General features: G+C 45.1%; 1 protein-coding gene across 5 annotated transcripts in view; it reads right to left on the bottom strand.

The window, feature by feature from the left end:
* Positions 1-8327: 8327 nt before the first annotated feature.
* Positions 8328-18653, bottom strand: part of CLCN5 (chloride voltage-gated channel 5) — a 154612-nt gene continuing 144286 nt past the window's right edge. For all 5 annotated transcript variants that reach the window (XM_045995031.1, XM_045995030.1, XM_045995033.1 and 2 more), the window contains 3 exons: positions 16970-17368; positions 16596-16812; positions 8328-15317 (listed from right to left, as the gene is read on the bottom strand). In XM_045995031.1, the coding sequence (XP_045850987.1) occupies positions 15227-15317; positions 16596-16812; positions 16970-17368 (707 nt within the window). In that variant the 3' untranslated portion in view covers positions 8328-15226. The remainder of the gene's footprint in view (positions 15318-16595; positions 16813-16969; positions 17369-18653) is intronic.

Genomic DNA, 18653 nt, shown 5'->3' with positions numbered 1-18653 from the left:
ACTGTCAAATCAAAAAGGACCCGGGGCTTGATGACTCTCAGCCTCTCCAGATGATAGAAGATGCTAAAATTAAGAAATGGTTTCCAAACACTGTTAGGAAAGGATGACATGAAAAAAAGCTGAGGGAGTGACTATACAACCTTTCGTTACATACTCAGAAAGATGAAACATCAGAGTGGTATTTGGTCACACAAAAGGCCCTTTTAAGAGATTTAAGGATGTGCCTCATGGAACCTCTCAAACAACCGGGACTTTAGGAAGCTTAAGGCCGTGTATCTAACCAGTCAGAGATAGAGAAGGGCTTATCTCCAACAGATCTGTGGGTGTGTCTTTTTTCTACTGGGCTAAACCCCTGTCAAATCCACTGAAGATTCATCTAATCAGTTGAAGGCCTAACTAAAACCAAAGACCAACTTCCTCCAAGCAAGAGGGAATTCTGCCCACAGACAGCCGTCAGACTCAAACTACAACGTTGGCTCTTCCTTGGGTCTGCAGGCAGTCCACCTGCAAATTTTGGACCTGCCACCTCCATAAGTTCATGAGCCTGTTCCTTAAAACTTCTCACTCCCACCACCCATTCACCTGCGCACATGTGTGCGCGTGCACACACACACACACACACACACACACACTATTGCTTCTGTTTCTCTGGAGAACCCTAACACAGCAAGGAAACAAGAGGGCCTTCTGGTTGTCAGCAAGCTAGGAACCAAGGACTTCGGTCTGGCAGCACACAAGGAATTGAACACTACCAACAACCATGTGAGCTTGGATGTGGATCCTTCCCCAGTTGAGTCTCAGATGAGATCCAAGCCTGATCCACATCTTGACTGCAGACTTTACAGAGAACCCAGATGAGCTGTGTCAAGACCCCTGAGCCACAGAAACTGCGATATAATAAATGTGTGTTTGTCTTAAGCTGTTAAGTTTGTGGTAATGGTGTTACGCAGGAATAGATAACAAATACAAGAAGATATGGAAACTTGGGGACTTTTGTCTATGGAGTTACTATTTCTTACAAGGGATCTCCTAGCTTCCAGAAAGTCAACCCTATGCAGGGCTTTCTTAGCCGAAATAGCCTTTGGAAAAATTGAAGGATTGTGGTATCGTAGAAAGAGGCTCAGAAGTCATATAGACCTGGACTTGGATGCCACCTCTACCACTTCCTATCCATGTAACCTATGGCAAGTCACTTCCCCTTCTTAGCAGCATGAGATTCCCTTTCCTCATCTGACATAAAAGATTTTAGGGGCACCTGGGTGGCTCAGTCCATTAAGCATTTGCCTTTGGTTCAGGTCTTGATGGGGGGGTGGTCCCTGCTCAGCAGGAGGTCTGTTTCTCCCTCTCCCTCTGCCCCTCCCCCCCAGCTCATGCACACTCTCTCTCTCCATCAAATAAATAAAATCTTTAAAACAGATGTTAATAACAGTGTTTCTCAAGGTTGTCATGGGGATTAAATGAAATAATAGATGGGACACAAGGAGTCTAGTGCATGAAACAGAGCAAGCACTCTCAATATGTGCTTTATCTAAAGATAATTTTCAGAGGGTTCCCAAGGACAAGCACCATTGCCTGCCCCTGCCCCAGATCCATGACCACTCATTCATCTGGGGGAACAGCTCGTAGTGGTCCGGCAACTAGTGACCATGGCCACCATTCTCCATTAGATAGAGAAAAACTGCCAGGCCTCATAAATATTTGATGAAAGAGTATGTGGAAAACAAAACAGAAACACCTCTACCGGACTCTAAGCCCTGTGAAGACAAAAACCATATCTATGTTGTTCGTACTCTATCTATAGCACCCAGCACAGTGCCTGAAACAGAATCGATGTTCAGTAAGTAGTTGCTAAATAAATGAATGAATGAACAAACGAACAAATGAATGGTCATCTCACATATGGGACACAAAGAGAAATAGTTGGGTGTTTACTTCCAATATGTGGTTCCTCCACCTGAATGTCTCCTCAGAGATCCCTGAGAGAAGCACTGGGGCTGCCCAGGGACTCCCTTTATGCTGGAGTATTTCTACTGCTGTCCTGGGGAACTGCTAATTTCCCCCAGAGGGAGGGAAATAGCTGGAAGCAGGCCAACCTTGGTTTTCTAATTAGAGGTAGAATGCCATTTTTAAAGTAGATACTGAGTATCAGACATTACTTAGCTTTTTAACAAACATTATTTATCTCATTTAATTCATTACCACAACTTTCTGGGTCAGGTATTCATATTATCTGCATTTGGCTGGAGAGATTACTGAGGTACAGAGAGGATCTGTACCAGGATCTTGATCAGGATCACACAGCTGGTAAGCGACAGAGCTAGGACATGAACTTAGACCTGTCAGACTCCAAATGTACAGACTTTCAGAAAGTCTAAGAGCAGGGACCCTATCTTATTTGACTTTGTGCCTCGAGTTCTATCACAGTGGCTGTCAAGTAGCAGAGCTTCAACAGATGCTTAATGAATGAATCTATCAGTAAAGAACTCTTCCCACTCGTTCATTCTTTCATTCATTGAACAAATACTTGCGTGCCTATGTGTGCCAGGTATGTCTAGGTAGAAGCCAGGGATACAATGGTGAACAAAGTCCCTATGGCACTTACATTCTAATTGGAGGAATATACTACAAACAAAGAAAGAAGAAAATATCAGATAATGATGAGTCCAGAGGAGAAAAAAGAACACGAAGCAACTGAGAACGACTGGGAAGTCAGGGAAGGCCTCTGTAACAGAGGACATTTAAACTGAATAATGAGAAGAAGCTAGTTATATGAAAGTCTGAGGGACATACCTTTTAGAGAAATGAAACAGCCCGTGCAAAGATCCTGAAGCAGGAATAAACTGGGTGTGTGACAAGTTGGAAAAAGAAAAAAAGAAGATAGAAGAAGACAGTGTGCTAGGAGCAAGTGAGAGTAGAGGATATGTGCTAAGAGATGGGGTGTATTAATTTGCTAGGACTGCCATAATGAAGTAGTACCACAAACCAGGGGGCATAGCAGAAATGCACTGTCTCAGTTCTGCAGGCCAGAGGTCTGAGGTCAAGGTGTTGGCAGGGTAGCCTTCTTCCGAGGCTGTGAGAAAGAATCTGTTCATTCCTCTCTCCTAGCTTCTGGTGATCCTCTGGCGATATTTGAGGTGCCTTCTAGAAGCATCACCCTGATCCCTACCTTCATCTTCCCATGGTACTCTCCCCATATGTGTGCTTGTCTCCAAAGTTTTCCTTCTTTAAGGGCATGGGTCATATGGGATGAGACTGCACCCTACTCCAGTTACCCCCCATACTAATTCAGCTAATTACATCTGCAACAACCCCGTTTCCAAATAAGGCCACATTCTGAGGTTCTGGGGTTTAGGACTTCAACATATCAATTTTAGGTACAAACAACTCAACGAATAACATGAGGTTAGCAAGATAGGCCAGGTGAAGGGTATGGAAGGCCTCAGAGGCCAGGGTAAGGGCCTTGGATTTGCTCCGGTTGTAATGGGAAGTCACCAAAGGGTTTCATTCACATCAGGCAAGCAGCATGATCTGATTTATGGTTTAAAAGGCTCATTCTGGCTGCTATGTTAGACTATGAGAGAAAACAGCCTCCTGTGCCTGCATGAGTCATATGGCCCCCCTGCTAGGAATGGGAATTCTCATAACAACCACTTACGGGACCTGAGGCTTTAGTTTTAATTATCTACCATTAGTTCACAGGAAAAACAAATTTAGCTTCCAGTTGATGAGATGAACACATCCTTATAACTATATATACAAATACTGTTTTCTTTCCTGGATGTTTACATTTTAAAAAATCATAGAAGTGGTACAAGATCTTGGTAAAAGCTTTAAATAGTACCGACAGAGGTAAATTAGTAAACACAGGATCCCAGACACTGTTCCCCCGACCCCTATCCATCCCCACCTCTCACTCTTTACACATCCACATTTTTAAAGAAACTTTGGAGATTCCCTTCCTAGAATTGTTTCCGATAACCGCTACACATCTCTATAGAGATTCTTACCCATAGTAAATTTTTAACACTAGGCCAACTGCCCAACCAGACAGGCTCCTGTTACCTCCTTCCCATAAACTGGCCTGGAAATGGTCAAGGGTGAACAGCACTTAGCCACAAGATTAGTAGTAGAAATGTCACTGGACTTGAGCTCCAGTTTCTGTTCCAACCCTTCCTGCCTCTGAGATAGTAAACAAATCCCAACAGAGTCTTCATCTTTGTTTCCTCATATTTTGCCCGTCTCGGGGGGTTGTTGTGTAGTTCAAGGGTATTTGTGTAATAAAGCAGCTCCAGTATATTGTTGCTAGTGTAGACAATCCTCCACTCTCCACATACACACAGCCGTATCTGTTGGTATTCATTCATATACAATGGAGTTTTTGTTTCGTAACTGGACCTATAAAGAGGAGTCATGCTGGAGGACGGGCAAGGAGGAAAGAGGTACAGTTGGCTTTATCAGGCTGAGTAGTATCTGGGAGGAGGAACAGTTCTCTCAGGTGGCTTTGCCAGCTTCATATGTGGCTAAGTGGGATTTGGAGCCAGAAGGAATGAAGTGGGTATATCCTCCTTGAGAACCAGAGCTGACAGATTGGTTTGAGTGTAACTGGGACGTCCTGATTTAATGCGATATTCCAGAGTTTCAGAAGCAAAAATAACCAAGAAATATTTTGGTGGGCAAGAAGGTGCCAAGATTCTACTAATATTCAGGAGAGGCTGACAATCCCATAGATACTGGGCTTGGAAAAAAGTATTTCATCACTGAATAGACTTCTGGTTTATGGCATTCTAAATGGACTGTGATTTGGATTGCCATCTAGGGAATGGGCCTGTTCTTTCTCTCATTGAATCCTTAGTGCCTAGTGGTGCCCAATAAACACTGACTGTTCTCGTGTGTTATCTTTTAGCCGTCATGACAATTGAACAACAAACGATGTTTGTATAGCCAACTTGTAAAGCCCAGTTTTTAGACCCAGTTTCAATTCATCTCAACGATCCAACGAGGTGGTTTTTCTCATCATTCCTACTTTACAGATGAGGTTCCTGAGGTTAAGAGAAGTCATATCATGAGCCAAATGAGTAGCAGAGCCTGAAATAAACATGCCCTCCATCACTTCCCAAGGGTTGTATGAGAGAGTGATTATTAGGTCGTGATTTATAAACTCAGCTAGAAGAATTGCTTGTGGGCGGGTAAGTGCTGTGTCCCCGGAACGTGGTGTACGTCTAGAGAAGAGACATGTCTTCAGGCAGGAAACAGGAACTAAAAAAGGCAAGCTTTACACAAACAGCTGTCCCACCAGTTACCGTATTGTCAGACGGCCCACATTGTGCTGGGCCCTATACCTGCTACTTGGGACACAGGAGGGAAGGACCTGGACAGTGAGTTCTCCCAGGTGATGCTAAGTCGGGGCCCACCATGTAGGAGGCTGATAAGGCTTCAGGGTGTGGGGGCAGGGGGTGAGTGAAGCCTGTAACACTCCTGTATGGTTTTTCAAATACCAGTCCAAAATTCCAGGGATCTGTATTTTAAGACCTCTTTCAGATGATTCTGATGCATCATCAGGATAAGCTGGATGATTCTGTTGCATGCCACGTGGGCTCCCTTTTATTTTCCCCAGGTTTTTAGATGAAAAATTCTACCTCCCTCTCAGCTGTGCTATAGAGGCACACTCAGGCCGGAATCTTTAGAGAGTAGTGGTCTCCCAAGCTCCCCCCGCCACCCTCAGGCCAGTGAGATAACTGGAAAAATGGGCTCAATGGTAAGGAGAATCCTGTGGAACTCGAAACCCATGCTGTGAGATCCAGAAGCCCATTCTCAAGTGGGTTCCCTTCCTTCAGGGCCCATTGTGGAGATCCCAAGTTTTGTTTGAATGAGAAACACAGCAATTCCCCTGCAAAAAGCCTCCAGTCTAGGTCCTCTGGCTCCAAACCCTATGTTTCTTCCCTTCTGTCTTCTCACCCATCTGCAGCCTCCTGACTCAAGATCCTAAAATGTCTACTGAGAGACACCAGCAGTGGGTAATGCATAGATAATGAACTCTTCAGCTCCACAGTTTAAGGAGGCCTAAGGGGAGTCAGAGGCCAAAAATGTCTTTTTCCTCCCCCTGAATGTTGCTCTCTGCCCAGAGTCCTACTATTATTTTTGAGAACAAGACTTTTCTTTACCTGTGGTTGTTCAAACACCTCTTTTACCTCACATCCCATAGCAGTTAAGATGAGATTGCTTATCACGAAGGAGGGAAGAGAGGCCAGGAGAGGGGGCCTTGGGAGCTCAAGGGAAAGGCAGAGTCTGAGCTCCTAGGGAAGGAGCCTTGGAGACCTGGAGCTAGATGGAATCCAAAGGCCAAGAGCTGGAGATCCCTGAGGAAGAGAGAAACTACGCTTCTTGCTTTGCCTGGTGTTGGGAACGGAATGTTTGTGTGCCTCCCCAAAACATCTGTTGAAATCCCGATTCCCACTGTGATGGTATTTGGGGGTGGGACCTTTAGGAGGTGATGAGGTCCGAAGAGTGAGGCCCTCATGGCCAGGATGAGTGCCCTTATGAAAGGGACCCGAGAGAACTCTCTAGCTCTCTTTCTACCATGGGAGGACACATGAACAGTGGCTAGTCTGTGACCTGGGAGAGGGCTCTCAGCAGGACCAACCATGCCAGCTTGGACTTCCAGCCTCCAGAACTGTGGGAAATAACTTCCTGTTGTTTCTAAGCACCTGGTCTGGGATAATTTGTTATAGTGCAGCCCAACTAAGACATAGGCAGTAATTCCAGTCTACACCGGTTGTCTCTGGGTAATCATGAACACCACCACCACATCATCAGGGGTGTCCTCATCACCCAGTATCAGGTCATCTTAGTGAGGGAGGAACTGGGGTCCTTCTTCCCTCCCTTTTACCTAGGACACTGCTTTGAAAAAGCAGCTACAACTTCCCAACAAAAGGACGAGGAGCTCCTTAAAGGTAGGGGCTGCCACGTGATTAATTGAATAATAACAAAAGCATAACGTTTCTTAGACACATTAAAAAGAGAACGTCTGCTAGACACCTTGCTACTGTATTTTGTACTCCCACCATCTAGCTGTGTATGATGACTTCACCCTTCTTGCCTCACCTGCCCTCTGACACGAGGTTCTCTTTTGACCAAAGTGTAGTTACGTCAATATTTTAATGATTGCACTGACATCTGGTGGTCATTTCCAGGTGTTTCTGGGGGCCTCTCCGCTACTATGTGATGGATCCATCTGTACGTCATACTCCATCAAAGCCACTTTTATCTGAGCCCCACAGCGATCAGACATGACACTCTAATTCCCAGTAAGTTGTTGATCGGCAGTAACGCCTAGATGTATTGCTTTTTTTCTCAAGAGGTATTTAGATTAGAGGCAGGGATGGTAATAGTGTGGAAGGAATCCAGTAAAATGAGAAATAACACCAGAAACTCAAATTTCTTTGTGGAATTCAGGCTTATGAGGGAGTTATCGTTATACAGAGGTGTCCTTCCTAAGATGATACCAAGTAGGCCAACGGTCTTCAAGTCCTTGATAGCAGCAAGGCAACGCCATTGTAGACGCGAAGGGATACCCACTGGAGAAACTCTGCAAACAGCTGGATATGCAGTAAACTGCCTTCTTCAGGGTCTGGCTAACAGAAAGGGGAGGGACGAGTCACATGCAGGAAAAGATTACTGAATTTGAAGTCTGACTTTCCTTTGTTTTCCATGTTCCACAAAAGTGTGAAAAGGAAATGTTTGCATATTCGACCACCTCCCCCAAGAATCCCCCTCCTTGGTCACCTCAGAAGGTTTCTCACAGGAGATATTTTAATCTCGAAACACCATGAAGAAGGTGCTACTAACCTTCCTTTCCACCAGAGGCCCATTTCAATCACCCACCCCGCTCCTAGTAAGGAGTGACTGTAGGCAAGAGGCCCGTCAACGCCCATCATCTGACACCATTAAGAGCTCAAAAAGAGAGAGAAAAATAAAATCCAGCTCCCAGTTAATCCTCATGTCGTCAAGAAAGTATCACCAACCTATGAGATGGGAACGCTAAGGAGGCAGAAGGAACGAGGTATCTGGAGTCTTGGAAGAGCAAGCTGCCCCTCGTTGCTCTCCTTATGATAAAAAGGTATTACTGAACCTGTACTTGTTAAAATAATTAAGCATCTAATAAGTCATTTTTAAGAAGCGAGCCTCCCAGTAGGGGTTTGTAGTTCCCTTTTATACCATCCTCCCTCAATCCTCCCCTCCCCCCCACCCTGCCGCCTTGCTGCTATGATCAGAAATCAGTAGTTAGAAACCTTGGGGGCTTCAAGAACACACCAGACACCAGGTAGGATAAGGCTGTGCTTTATTACATGCATAATTACAAATCTGTGCTAGGTGAAAATGTATAAAGCAATGGCGACCCGGGTTTACGCCACACAGAGAAAGGACTGGACGAGCCCCTTAACCCTTCTGCCAGTGTCCATTCCATTGCCTTTAACGTGATTGTTTCCGTCTCTTACAGTTTGCATAGCACTTACTTGTCAAAGTACTTTCCATTCATTGTCTCGGTTTATCCTCACAACAACCCTGTGAGGTAGGTAGGGCAATTAACGCTATCCCCATTTTGCCGATGGGAACACTGAGGCACAGAGCGGTTAAGATCTCAAGGCTAGTTAGTAGAAGCATAGGGAATAGAAACCAGGTCTCCTGACTCCCCAACCCATGTCTTCCTTTTTAGACTATGTTGCTATGCATGACCAGGAAGCGAAATGAAGCAAGCAGTACGCCACAGCTTTGGTACAAGGTATGCCTATGAACGGGGACCAACCCCTCTACAAGCTAGAACAAAGCTAAGAAAGCGTGACATAAGGCTTGGCAGCACTCGAATAAATAATCGCTCACAACAGCTCGGCACCAAGCTCCCTATGCAACTCGGGCTGTATGAGCTTTGGCTGATGCTAGCTTCTGTACATGCCTGGCTGCTGCTGCTGTCTATGCATTAGCTTCAGCGGGACCTTTACCGACGCTGAGGACCTAAAATGTCGAGTCAGACGGGTTTTCTTTGGCTACTGTGGTAGGGAGCCGGCCTTACAAATGAACGTATTACGGAGAATTCAGAGAGGGGCCCGTGGGCTGGAAGCCGGCTTTTCTGATCCTCCTGGCCTCACTGGCTCACCCAGTGGGTAGCAATTCTCCCGGAGCCAGGGGTGAATTAGCGAGGTAAGAGCGGGAGGCTGGCCTTGGTCAAAAGAGAAGAGTCACCGTGGCAACATCAATGTCATCCTTAGGTGACATGACCAGGGTGCTATCTGGCAGGCCCAACTCCTTTCTGGCCTGTACCGGGTTAGCAGCATAGCTCCAAAAGACAATTTAAGAGAAAAAAATACTAAACACGTCGGGTTTTTTAATCTAGAAGGAAATCAATTCTTAACCATTACATAGTCCCAAAGGACCAAATATATAATAAAAATGTAAATATTTATTTAAAAGCTGAGTACTGAAAAGGCAGGGCAAAGGGCGAGAAGGGAGGGAGAAAGGGGCCAAAGTAAAACAGAGGAGGGAAAATGAGCACTCCTGAAGGACCGTGTGTTCTGAGGTTGCACCCAATGTGACCAGACTGAACATTCCCACCTGAGGAGACCATCTCGGGCCACCCCCTTGTCCCCATGTTGCCAGATGGCACTTCACTCACCAAATCCTAGGCTGCCTCTGACTTCCAACAGATTCCAACTAGTAGAAAATCAGGTTTAGCAATGAATTCTTCCTATGTCTGCCTTGAGACAGTAAAACCCTCAATGCTCTCAAGAAACACCCCTGGCTTTGGGCCCGATGGCGAAGCAGAACCCCGTGTGGCCCAGCAGCTCAGAAGTGTCTTCCATTCTCTGTCCTCAGAATGACGCCGTCCCTCCCCCAAGGTCCACATTCAAAACAACATGCTTGTTAACAACTGAGAAAAAAATGAATCTGGGGATAGGGAGAGGGGTAATAGGAGGAAAAAAGAGGAGGGAGGAAGAGGAGGGAGAAGGAGAGGCAGAGATCGCTTTTTTTAAACCCTCCTATTTTTACACCATCATATGCCATTTCTGCTTTTAAAGAGGCCAAACTTTAGGCAAGGCATTCATTGAGTGAGTGCACACAGAGGCTGAAGACCCTTTGGCAGGAACTGAGAGGTAGGAATTTATGACTGTGGGACTGGGCAGGGGGACCTGCGGGGTCCCATCCAAGAAACACAAACTCTGCACATCACAGACTTTCTTTCTTGGGTGAGTTGGCAAAATCGGACTACACAGTGGAAAAATCAATTCTGTTCCCTACATCACTTCAAAACGTTGCCCAGATCCAGATGTTCAGAAGTGAGACCATGGCCAGCAAACATTTGTGGAGTAACGTGAAGTTGCTAAGACCTACTATTCCAAGAACTTCTCTCCTCGGAGTGAACGACCAAAACTGAGGCAGAGCAAAGTGCTGCCCGGGGACCACTACATTAATTTCCCTGCAAGTTCACACGGCTCCCTGAGCTCTGATCCGAGAAGCCCTCACTGTTTTTAATACACAAGAAGTACATTCTCAGGAGGCTACAATATAGATTTTTTAAAAATGTCTTGCTATCAAAATTCAAGACAGTCTACCTAAAGCTTCTCATTTAGGCAATGGCATGTGGTCGCTGGCCCCCTTCCTGAGCAGATGTCTGGTCTCAGGTCAGCCCTCCCCATCCAAGCAGACTGCCTCCAGCGCAACGTGGCTCAGAGCCTCTCCTCTACTTGCAAAACCTGGTCTCTGAAAGACTACTTGACTTGTTCTCTACCCAGGCACATGAACAAACAGTTTATAAAGGCCAGGCTGTATGGCTTGGGGTGTAGGACGCCTTCCTACCACCATCTTGCAAGAACTCACACTTACTAGGGTTTTTCTACTGCTGCATCTTCCGATTCTCTCTCCAGAGGGAGTCCAGGCAAACCCAGAGGTGGCTTAAAAAAAAAAAATCAAGGTTTTAGGACACTTAAGTTCAGACATTTTTTTTTAAGAACTGAATGTCCTACTTCCCATTTACTCTCTAAAGCTATAGTTTTTCTCAGGGTTTTCAAGAGTTCAATACTCTGTGTACTACCCTAAAAAAATGTCCTCCTGCTTTCCCTGAATTTATTGGTGGCAATGTGGACGGACAGTCCTCAGCAAGCACTTTGGCAATATAAAACACACTGGTCATTTCAGATTCTCAATATTGTCTTCACTATCATCATTAAAAACGCAACTTCAAAAATTGCACTCCTCGTGATTAAAAAAAAAAAAAGATACCATGGGATAAACAAGTTCACCATCCTCCTCATCACCTCACAATACAAACCAAGATAGAGACCCAACCGGGACAGGCAATGCAAATACTTAAAATGTATAACATGCTTGATTACTCTGCATGATGGACTCTGCTGCATGACAAGTTTTTATATTTGCTCCCCCCACACCTGAACGAGTTCCTAACATCATGGTTTAGGGGCGCCTGGGTGGCTCAGTCGGTTAAGCGTCCGACTCTTTGATTTCGGCTCAGGTCACGATCTCAGGGTTGTAAGGGGTTATGAGATTGAGCCCTGTGTCAGGCTCAAAGCTAGGTGTGGGTCCTGCTTAAGATTCTCTCTCTCTCTCTCCCCTTCTCCCTCAGCCCCTCCCCACCTTTAAAAAAAAACAGATCATGGGCAAGAACTACTTCGCAGCCTTAAGACCACACTAAATCCCCATGACTTTATCTTGCTCACGTTCCAACGGAAATGGAGACTTGCTACAGAAATTTCTGTTGTGCTCTGCTCTTCCCGTAAGGGCTTCAGATTCAGCCTCTGATGCCAAAACAACTGAGCTGCTTTGCTGTTCAATCAGCAAATTAGTTGTCTGCTCTGCCAGCTGGCAAATCCAAAGTGTCATCAATGTCAGATTATCCACCAGAGGATATCAATTCTGTGGATTATACCACCTCTATTCCACAGCTGACCTAAGCCAGAAGGAAGCTGGGGCCAGAAAAGAGGAGAGCATCTGAACAAACATCCGAATAGAAATGACCTTGAAAGTGGCCATTAGTTTGCATTTTCAGTCCCTTGCTTCCTCCTTCCAGTGGTCTAACCATGCATTAATGGTTTTGGCCTCTGTAATTCTTTACACTGAAGATCTGACTCTACAAAGTATAGCAGCTAGACTTCCACAAACCTACCAACCCCCATTCTTTTCACAACTGGATGTCTCCCAGATCTTTCTCCTCGGAAAATCCTCTCTCCTGGAGCACTTACTGGCATTCCTTTGTAGAGCCTTCCCTTGTGTTGGGCAATTTTCTTTTCTTTACACCCAAACACACTTGTCTCAACTCAAATTAATTTTTAAATCACAGATCATCTAGTCTTTTGCCATTGAGGTATGTGGCCACTTGAGGCTACAGAGAGGCCTCCCTGTACTGGCTTTGTTTCTTGGTTAACTGGGGCCAACTGCTAACTTTGCAATGGCAGAAAGCATTTTCCTTTACCTGAAGACAAGAAACCCTTGAGTGTCAGGTGCAGAGCTAACAGTCTAGCAGAGAGCTCTAGCCACAACTAGCCAACCTTTGAGCCAAACCATAGGACTGGACATATAATGAATACCATACACTATAGCTACTTCTAGCCTACGTGTTACAAGGATTCCTGAGAAGCTGAGGTTAATGAATGAGATTTATCAGGAGTGAGGTATCAAAAGGATATTGTTCTCTGGAGGGCCAATCGGTGCTTAGCATCTAGAAAGTATACCTTGGCACAGTGTTATCTGTTTTCTCGAATTAATTCTCTGAAGTAGCACCTTAACACTGGCTCATCTGTCTGAAATCAAAAACAGACCCTAGAAGAAACACAAAGGCAAACTCAGACGCCCTCCATAGCACTGCTGCACTATGAAACGCGACCAAACCTTTGTCATCAAATACCAGAAATACTAATGCTTCCTGTTTTGCAAACTTCAGCTGGACAGCTAATAAGGAAAGATAGGTAGTGAACCAGAAATATACAGATAAGAATGACTTCTGCACAATACACAGGGGCGGTTTAGCCCACGGCCTCATCTCAGATGAGGAAATCAGTGGCATGGAAGGGACAGAAGACATAAAGTGACTAAGTCATGACTATAACAGAAGATAACCCAAAGAGTTTTTTTCTCTTTCTCTAAAATGTTAGCATGATATACTTTAAAAAAAGAAGAAGACACGAAACAAAGCTCTGGTGAGTGCCTTGATAGCTAAAGATAAAAATCAATATAAGCCTTAGCTACCCAGGTCTGGGCAATAGAAGAATCTCAGATTTTGGAGAGAACTAGGGGTAAAAAAAAAAATCCTAGATTCAGGGCTCAGCAACTTTTAAAATGAGGAACCCTGAGGTCTTGGGGGAGGGGAGGTGGAGGACAGGGGAGGCTGTGCTGAGTGACTGCTGGTTCTAGGCTGGAACGATGGCGCACAGTGCGGGGACGGACCTGCAGAACAGGAAAGGCTGAACTCACAGCCCTGGCAGTTGAGTCCCGCTGCTGCGGGCCCTGGGCATCAGCACAGAGAGGGAGGGAGGCATGGTGGCGGCAACTGCACTAGAGAGCAAAGCAGACGGCTATGCGCTACCTCGGGTCCACGTGCCAGCAGGTTGCTGAGCCCCAGTTTACGATCTAACTATCCCTGGGGGTTCTTTCTTGAGAGAGGAATGATTAACCAGGCATGGCGCCCAATCCCAAAGAGAGGACTCGGGACTGAGGAGTGGGAGGGGCCAAGAATGGAGGGGAACACAGGGTTGGTAGCGGGGGCAGCTGCACATGGGGAAAACAACAGAAAATGAAACCGGGCGTCAGTCGGAATGATGGTGATCGTGGTGGCTCTGTGATTCCACCAGGTGTCCCTACAGTGTGATGTTTTCTACTGCAGTAAAGGTGGTAGAAAATTGAGACAGGCACCTTTGCAATTGGATAAACAAGCACCTTTGGTGTCACCAGGCCTTGTCCACACCCCTGGGTCTTAGGATAGCTCTGCGTTTTACTTAGAATTCTAAGGAGCCTCAAGGGAGTCGCAGCTGCCTATCCTAATTCCAATGCCTCAAATAGATTTGAAAGTACCCCAAGCCTAAATTCATGTTCACAGGGACAACACTGGCCTGTTATGTGTACTTAACACTGGGAGGAGGCACGAGCCCCCAGCTATTTTAGTACTGGTGGTCTTCACAAAGGAATGCATGAGAACGCAGATTCAGCTCGGGATCTTCCCTGGTTTATCAGTACGCAGTCTCGAAGTGATTCCCTTTACTACTCTTACATATTCCAGAAGCCTAAAGCACCATCACTCGTGGAGGCGGCATCTGGCTAAGAGAATGAGTCGGGACCTCACAAGAAAATGTGAAATTCCTAGTCATTGATTTTGCTTAGAACTTTACTAATCATTCATTCCAAGGAAGCTGAAGAAATCATTCCTTGCTACTAACAAATTCATGACGAAGTCCTTGTCTACTGGCTAACAGATACCATCTGGAAAATTACCCTTTTTGCAGACAAGAAGAAAGTTTCATAACTTATCTTTGTGCACTTCAAAAGAGTACCAGGAACAAGCAAGCTATAAAAGTCAACCTCTCTAAATTCGTTAGAGAAGGTTAACCAAAGCAGCATTGTCTTATAATCAGATATTAAAATTAACATACATATACACACACACAAACTAATAATGCTAAATATTGTAACAGGAACAAGATAACATTTGAACTGAATTTTCACAGTCTGGAAAACACCATTACTATTTTCCTTCTGGCTTTCCTTTCTGTGGTTGGAAAAGCAAAGCCCCTTAGCTTACACTTCATCTTCCACCAACGACAGTTAAGAGTCCAAAAAAAGTGACTTTTTCATGAGTTTCCTGCAGGCTATAGGTCAGGACGGTTGGAATTTTTCTTGCATAGTTTTCAGTGATTGCATATTGGCTAACAATTATATTTTAAATTTTAAAAAAATTAAAAAGAATCAAACCAGAGCAATCTCGTTGACTCTTTCATGAAATCTTCCTAATGCAATATCACAGAAGCCTAACTGTATTTTCTCCTAAAGAGAAGATTAAATTCCAGAGATTATGTAGTGCAACTGGTTAACTTAGAGGAAAGAGACAACACACTAATAATATAACTTCACCCTCCAAATACGGGAAATGTGTTTTGGGTACCCAGTTAACAAAATACATCCATGGTCTGCAATGTCCTTCCTGTTTTATATCCAGCACAACCCTGTGATTCTAGTTGAAGAGAATGGAGTCGGGATCTTGGTTCGCCATCTGTGCTATATGCTTTAACACATCCTTTTTGGTAATGATTCCGAGCAACCGCCTGCAAGACAAAACAAGACAACAAAACAAAAATAAATCGGGGGTTAACATTCTCTGAGGTGACACCCTTCCGCCCCAGTCCTTTGCAACTCTGTCTTCAACACCGTTCGGGCTTACAGCATGAGGCACTCCCGAGACTAGGTTACATGTGCCTGACAAACGGGACTGCGCACGGGTCCCCAGACAGGCTGCCAGCATTTCTACTTCCGGTCTCACATCCTGCTACCTCTTGTGGCTTAAATATTCCCTACATATCTGAATCTTCTCGTTTGCCACCCAATTCAGGCGCTCCTCTTCCAGAATGCCTCCCTGATCCTGCAGGATGGCAATGCCTGCGTCCTCCAGGCAGCAACGGCCTGGCCTACGCCCTTGTCCCATCTGCTGTTGTGTGATATGGGTTCACGTGTTCTCAGATTCCCTAGGACATCGCGCACTCCTTGAGGGAGGAGAAGGGCCTTTTTTGTGTCCCCTTGGCATCTAGCGGAATACCTTCTTGCGTGAAATAGGGGATTCAGTAAGTGTTGAATGAATCAGTTAGGGAAAGTCCCCTTGCTGATTCAAATCCTGCAAGACATCTGTTACAACATTTAGAAATCGTAGAGAGTAAAATTCTAATGTAATTGCTGGATTAACATAGCATGCTTAGAAAAAAAAAATCCACCCTCCTCCTCCACCTCCCTTGTTTTCCAATAAAAATAGCAGGGCTTCCTTTACGGCATGACAAATGTCCCAGGGAGGGGGGTGGGAAACTGAAAAAAGAGTTTTTTAATTAAAAAAAAAATAAGGAAATGTCCCAGAAAGAGCGAGCCTTGGTCTTGTGAGTCAGAAGACTTGTGTTTAAAGCCTACCTCTCTACTGTATATTAGCAGGGGGCCCTTGTGCAGATCTTCAAACCTCACAGAAACTTGCTTCTCTCATCTTCAAATAATAAAAATAAAGGTACTCTAAGGACCAAGTACTAGATATACATATACTATCTAATACCATCATAACTTCAGTGTTGTCTGTTCAAAAGGACACAGCCGTTTCCTTTGCAGGGGAGGGACTACATTATTTATAATGTGCAGCCAGTAGTTCCCATCTCTCAAACACACTTTTTCCCCCAAACCCCTTTTCCATTCATGATGACGATAAAAGAAACACATCCATCTTCATCGCGGAGCTTCAGGAGGGCCTGTAAGTGCTACTGACGGTCAAATGAATTGGGTTCTTCTCTCTTTCTCTCTCTACAGTCTCCTTCCTCCCACAATCCAATGTGCCTCCCCCAGGGAGCTCTTACCCGTTGTGTGTAACCAGGCACTGCCGCAGTCCCAGCTTGCGGAAGATGTCCACGACAATCTCCATGGGGGTGAGGTCGGTCACAGTGAAGGGGCTGAGATCCAGGATGTTCCGGAGCTTCAGGGTGGGCGGGGTGTAGGGCGGCATGGGAGGAGAATGCTCCGTGAAATAAATGATGGACGTGCTCACAACCCCATCCTGTTTCTTCCGTGCATTTTCTATTTGAGAAGTAGGGGGAAAAAAGTTGAAAATGGAGGTGCTCCTTCTATCTTGATGGCCCCTAATTCATCCCGTCCTCCCTGTCTCCCCACCCTTTGTGCATGTATTTATTTATTTCCACCGTGGATCTCATGATCCTCTTTCTGAAATCCTTACCAATTGAAATAATGAGATCCCTTCGGAGAACAAAACCCACAAGTCTTTGGGACTCCCGGGACACCACCACTGGGAAGCCACTGTAAGTGGTTTCACTGATGATAGTCTCTACATCTTCCACAGTCATACTGTCCTGAGTAAGGACAGTCAATAAAGGATCATTTCTCCGGGGTTTCATCACATCCATTGCCAGGGTCTTATGGGCAAACTCTTCTTTGGCTTCAAGAAAGGGGTAACCGTTGAGACGAATGTGGGCATCATAGATGCCTTCCCGCCCAAGAGCGTCTGCCACCCACTTGCTTGTCATGGCTGCAGCCATCAGAGGCACAATGTACTCCAAGCCCCCAGTTAGTTCAAACATTATGACAACGAGAGAAACGGTCATCCGCGTCACCCCACCTGCAAAAAAACAGACATGGGCCACTGAAAACAGGAACAGTTCATTCATGCCAGGTAAGGGCCTGTGACAGACCCCCGTCCAGGGACAGCTTACTTGCCAGAAAAAGGAGGTCTCCCCTGTTAACTGCAACTGCATTAAAGCAAGTTTATAATGGACACGAGTTACATTTCTCAAAATAACATCTACGAATGTGCAAGAGGCCTTCTACATTTGTCTCCTTTTGTTTCTTATTTGTGCATTGCTTTCTCTCCCCTAATTATAAAGGTCACTGCAAAAGATATCCACAATTTGTGTAACAGTACTGAGAGGAGAGGTTCTCTGGAATATACAGGCTCTTGTGGAAAAGTCAGAAAACACTTCTTTAAAGTCAATAGAAGATGGGGCGCCTGGATGGCTCAGTCGGTTAAGTGTCTGCCTTTCGTTTGGGTCATGATCCCAGAGTCCTGGGATAGAGCCCTCAGTTGGGCTCCCTGATCAGCAGGGAGCCTACTTCTCCCTCTGCCTTCCCGCCCCCCCCCTCCCCGCCCGGCTTGTGCTCTCCCTCTCACTGTCTCAAAATAAATACGTGAAATCTTTAAAAAAAAAAAAAGTCTATAAAAGAAAGTCATTATCCATAAGCTTACTCCCTAAAATAAGCTGAGTAAAAATTCTGAATGACTTCTGCAAGTTTTTCATGATGTAAAAATACATGTTTTTATGTAAGTGAGCTCATGTTACACGTTTAACTCCCCAGCATGCCGCCCCCGACTTTATGTCAGGAACATCTTGTGTATTAACACAAATTTATTTAACATTATATTAAAAATATTAAATATTAGGATCACATTTAATAGCTACATAGTAAAGATTTTATTTATTTATTTGACGGAGAGAGAAATCATAAGTAGGCAGAGAGGCAGGCAGAGAGATGGGGAAGCAGGCTCCCTGCTGAGCAGAGAGCCCAATGCAGGGCTTGATCCCAGGACCCTGAGATCATAACCTGAGCTGAAGGCAGAGGCTTAACCCACTGAGCCACCCAGGTGCCCCTAACAGATACACAGTATAATATTACCCGGTTATATGGACCCTAATCCACTTAACCAGTCGCTTCCTGTGCATATTTAAGTTGATTCCAACTTCTTGCTATCATAGATAATCCTGCAATGAACATTCTTGGGCAGATATCCTTCTCCAAGTTTCTGATCATTTCTTTAGTATGATGAAATTTGAGAGTAAAATTGCTCCCCATAGGGAGGAAAACAGCTATATGATAAAGAATACTTCCTTAAAGCACTTGAAAAAATG

Source organism: Meles meles, chromosome X (genome assembly GCF_922984935.1).
Source record: "Meles meles chromosome X, mMelMel3.1 paternal haplotype, whole genome shotgun sequence".
Taxonomy (NCBI): Eukaryota; Metazoa; Chordata; class Mammalia; order Carnivora; family Mustelidae; genus Meles; species Meles meles.
Note: the sequence above shows the minus strand (reverse complement) of the source record. Positions and strands in the feature narration are given on the sequence as shown.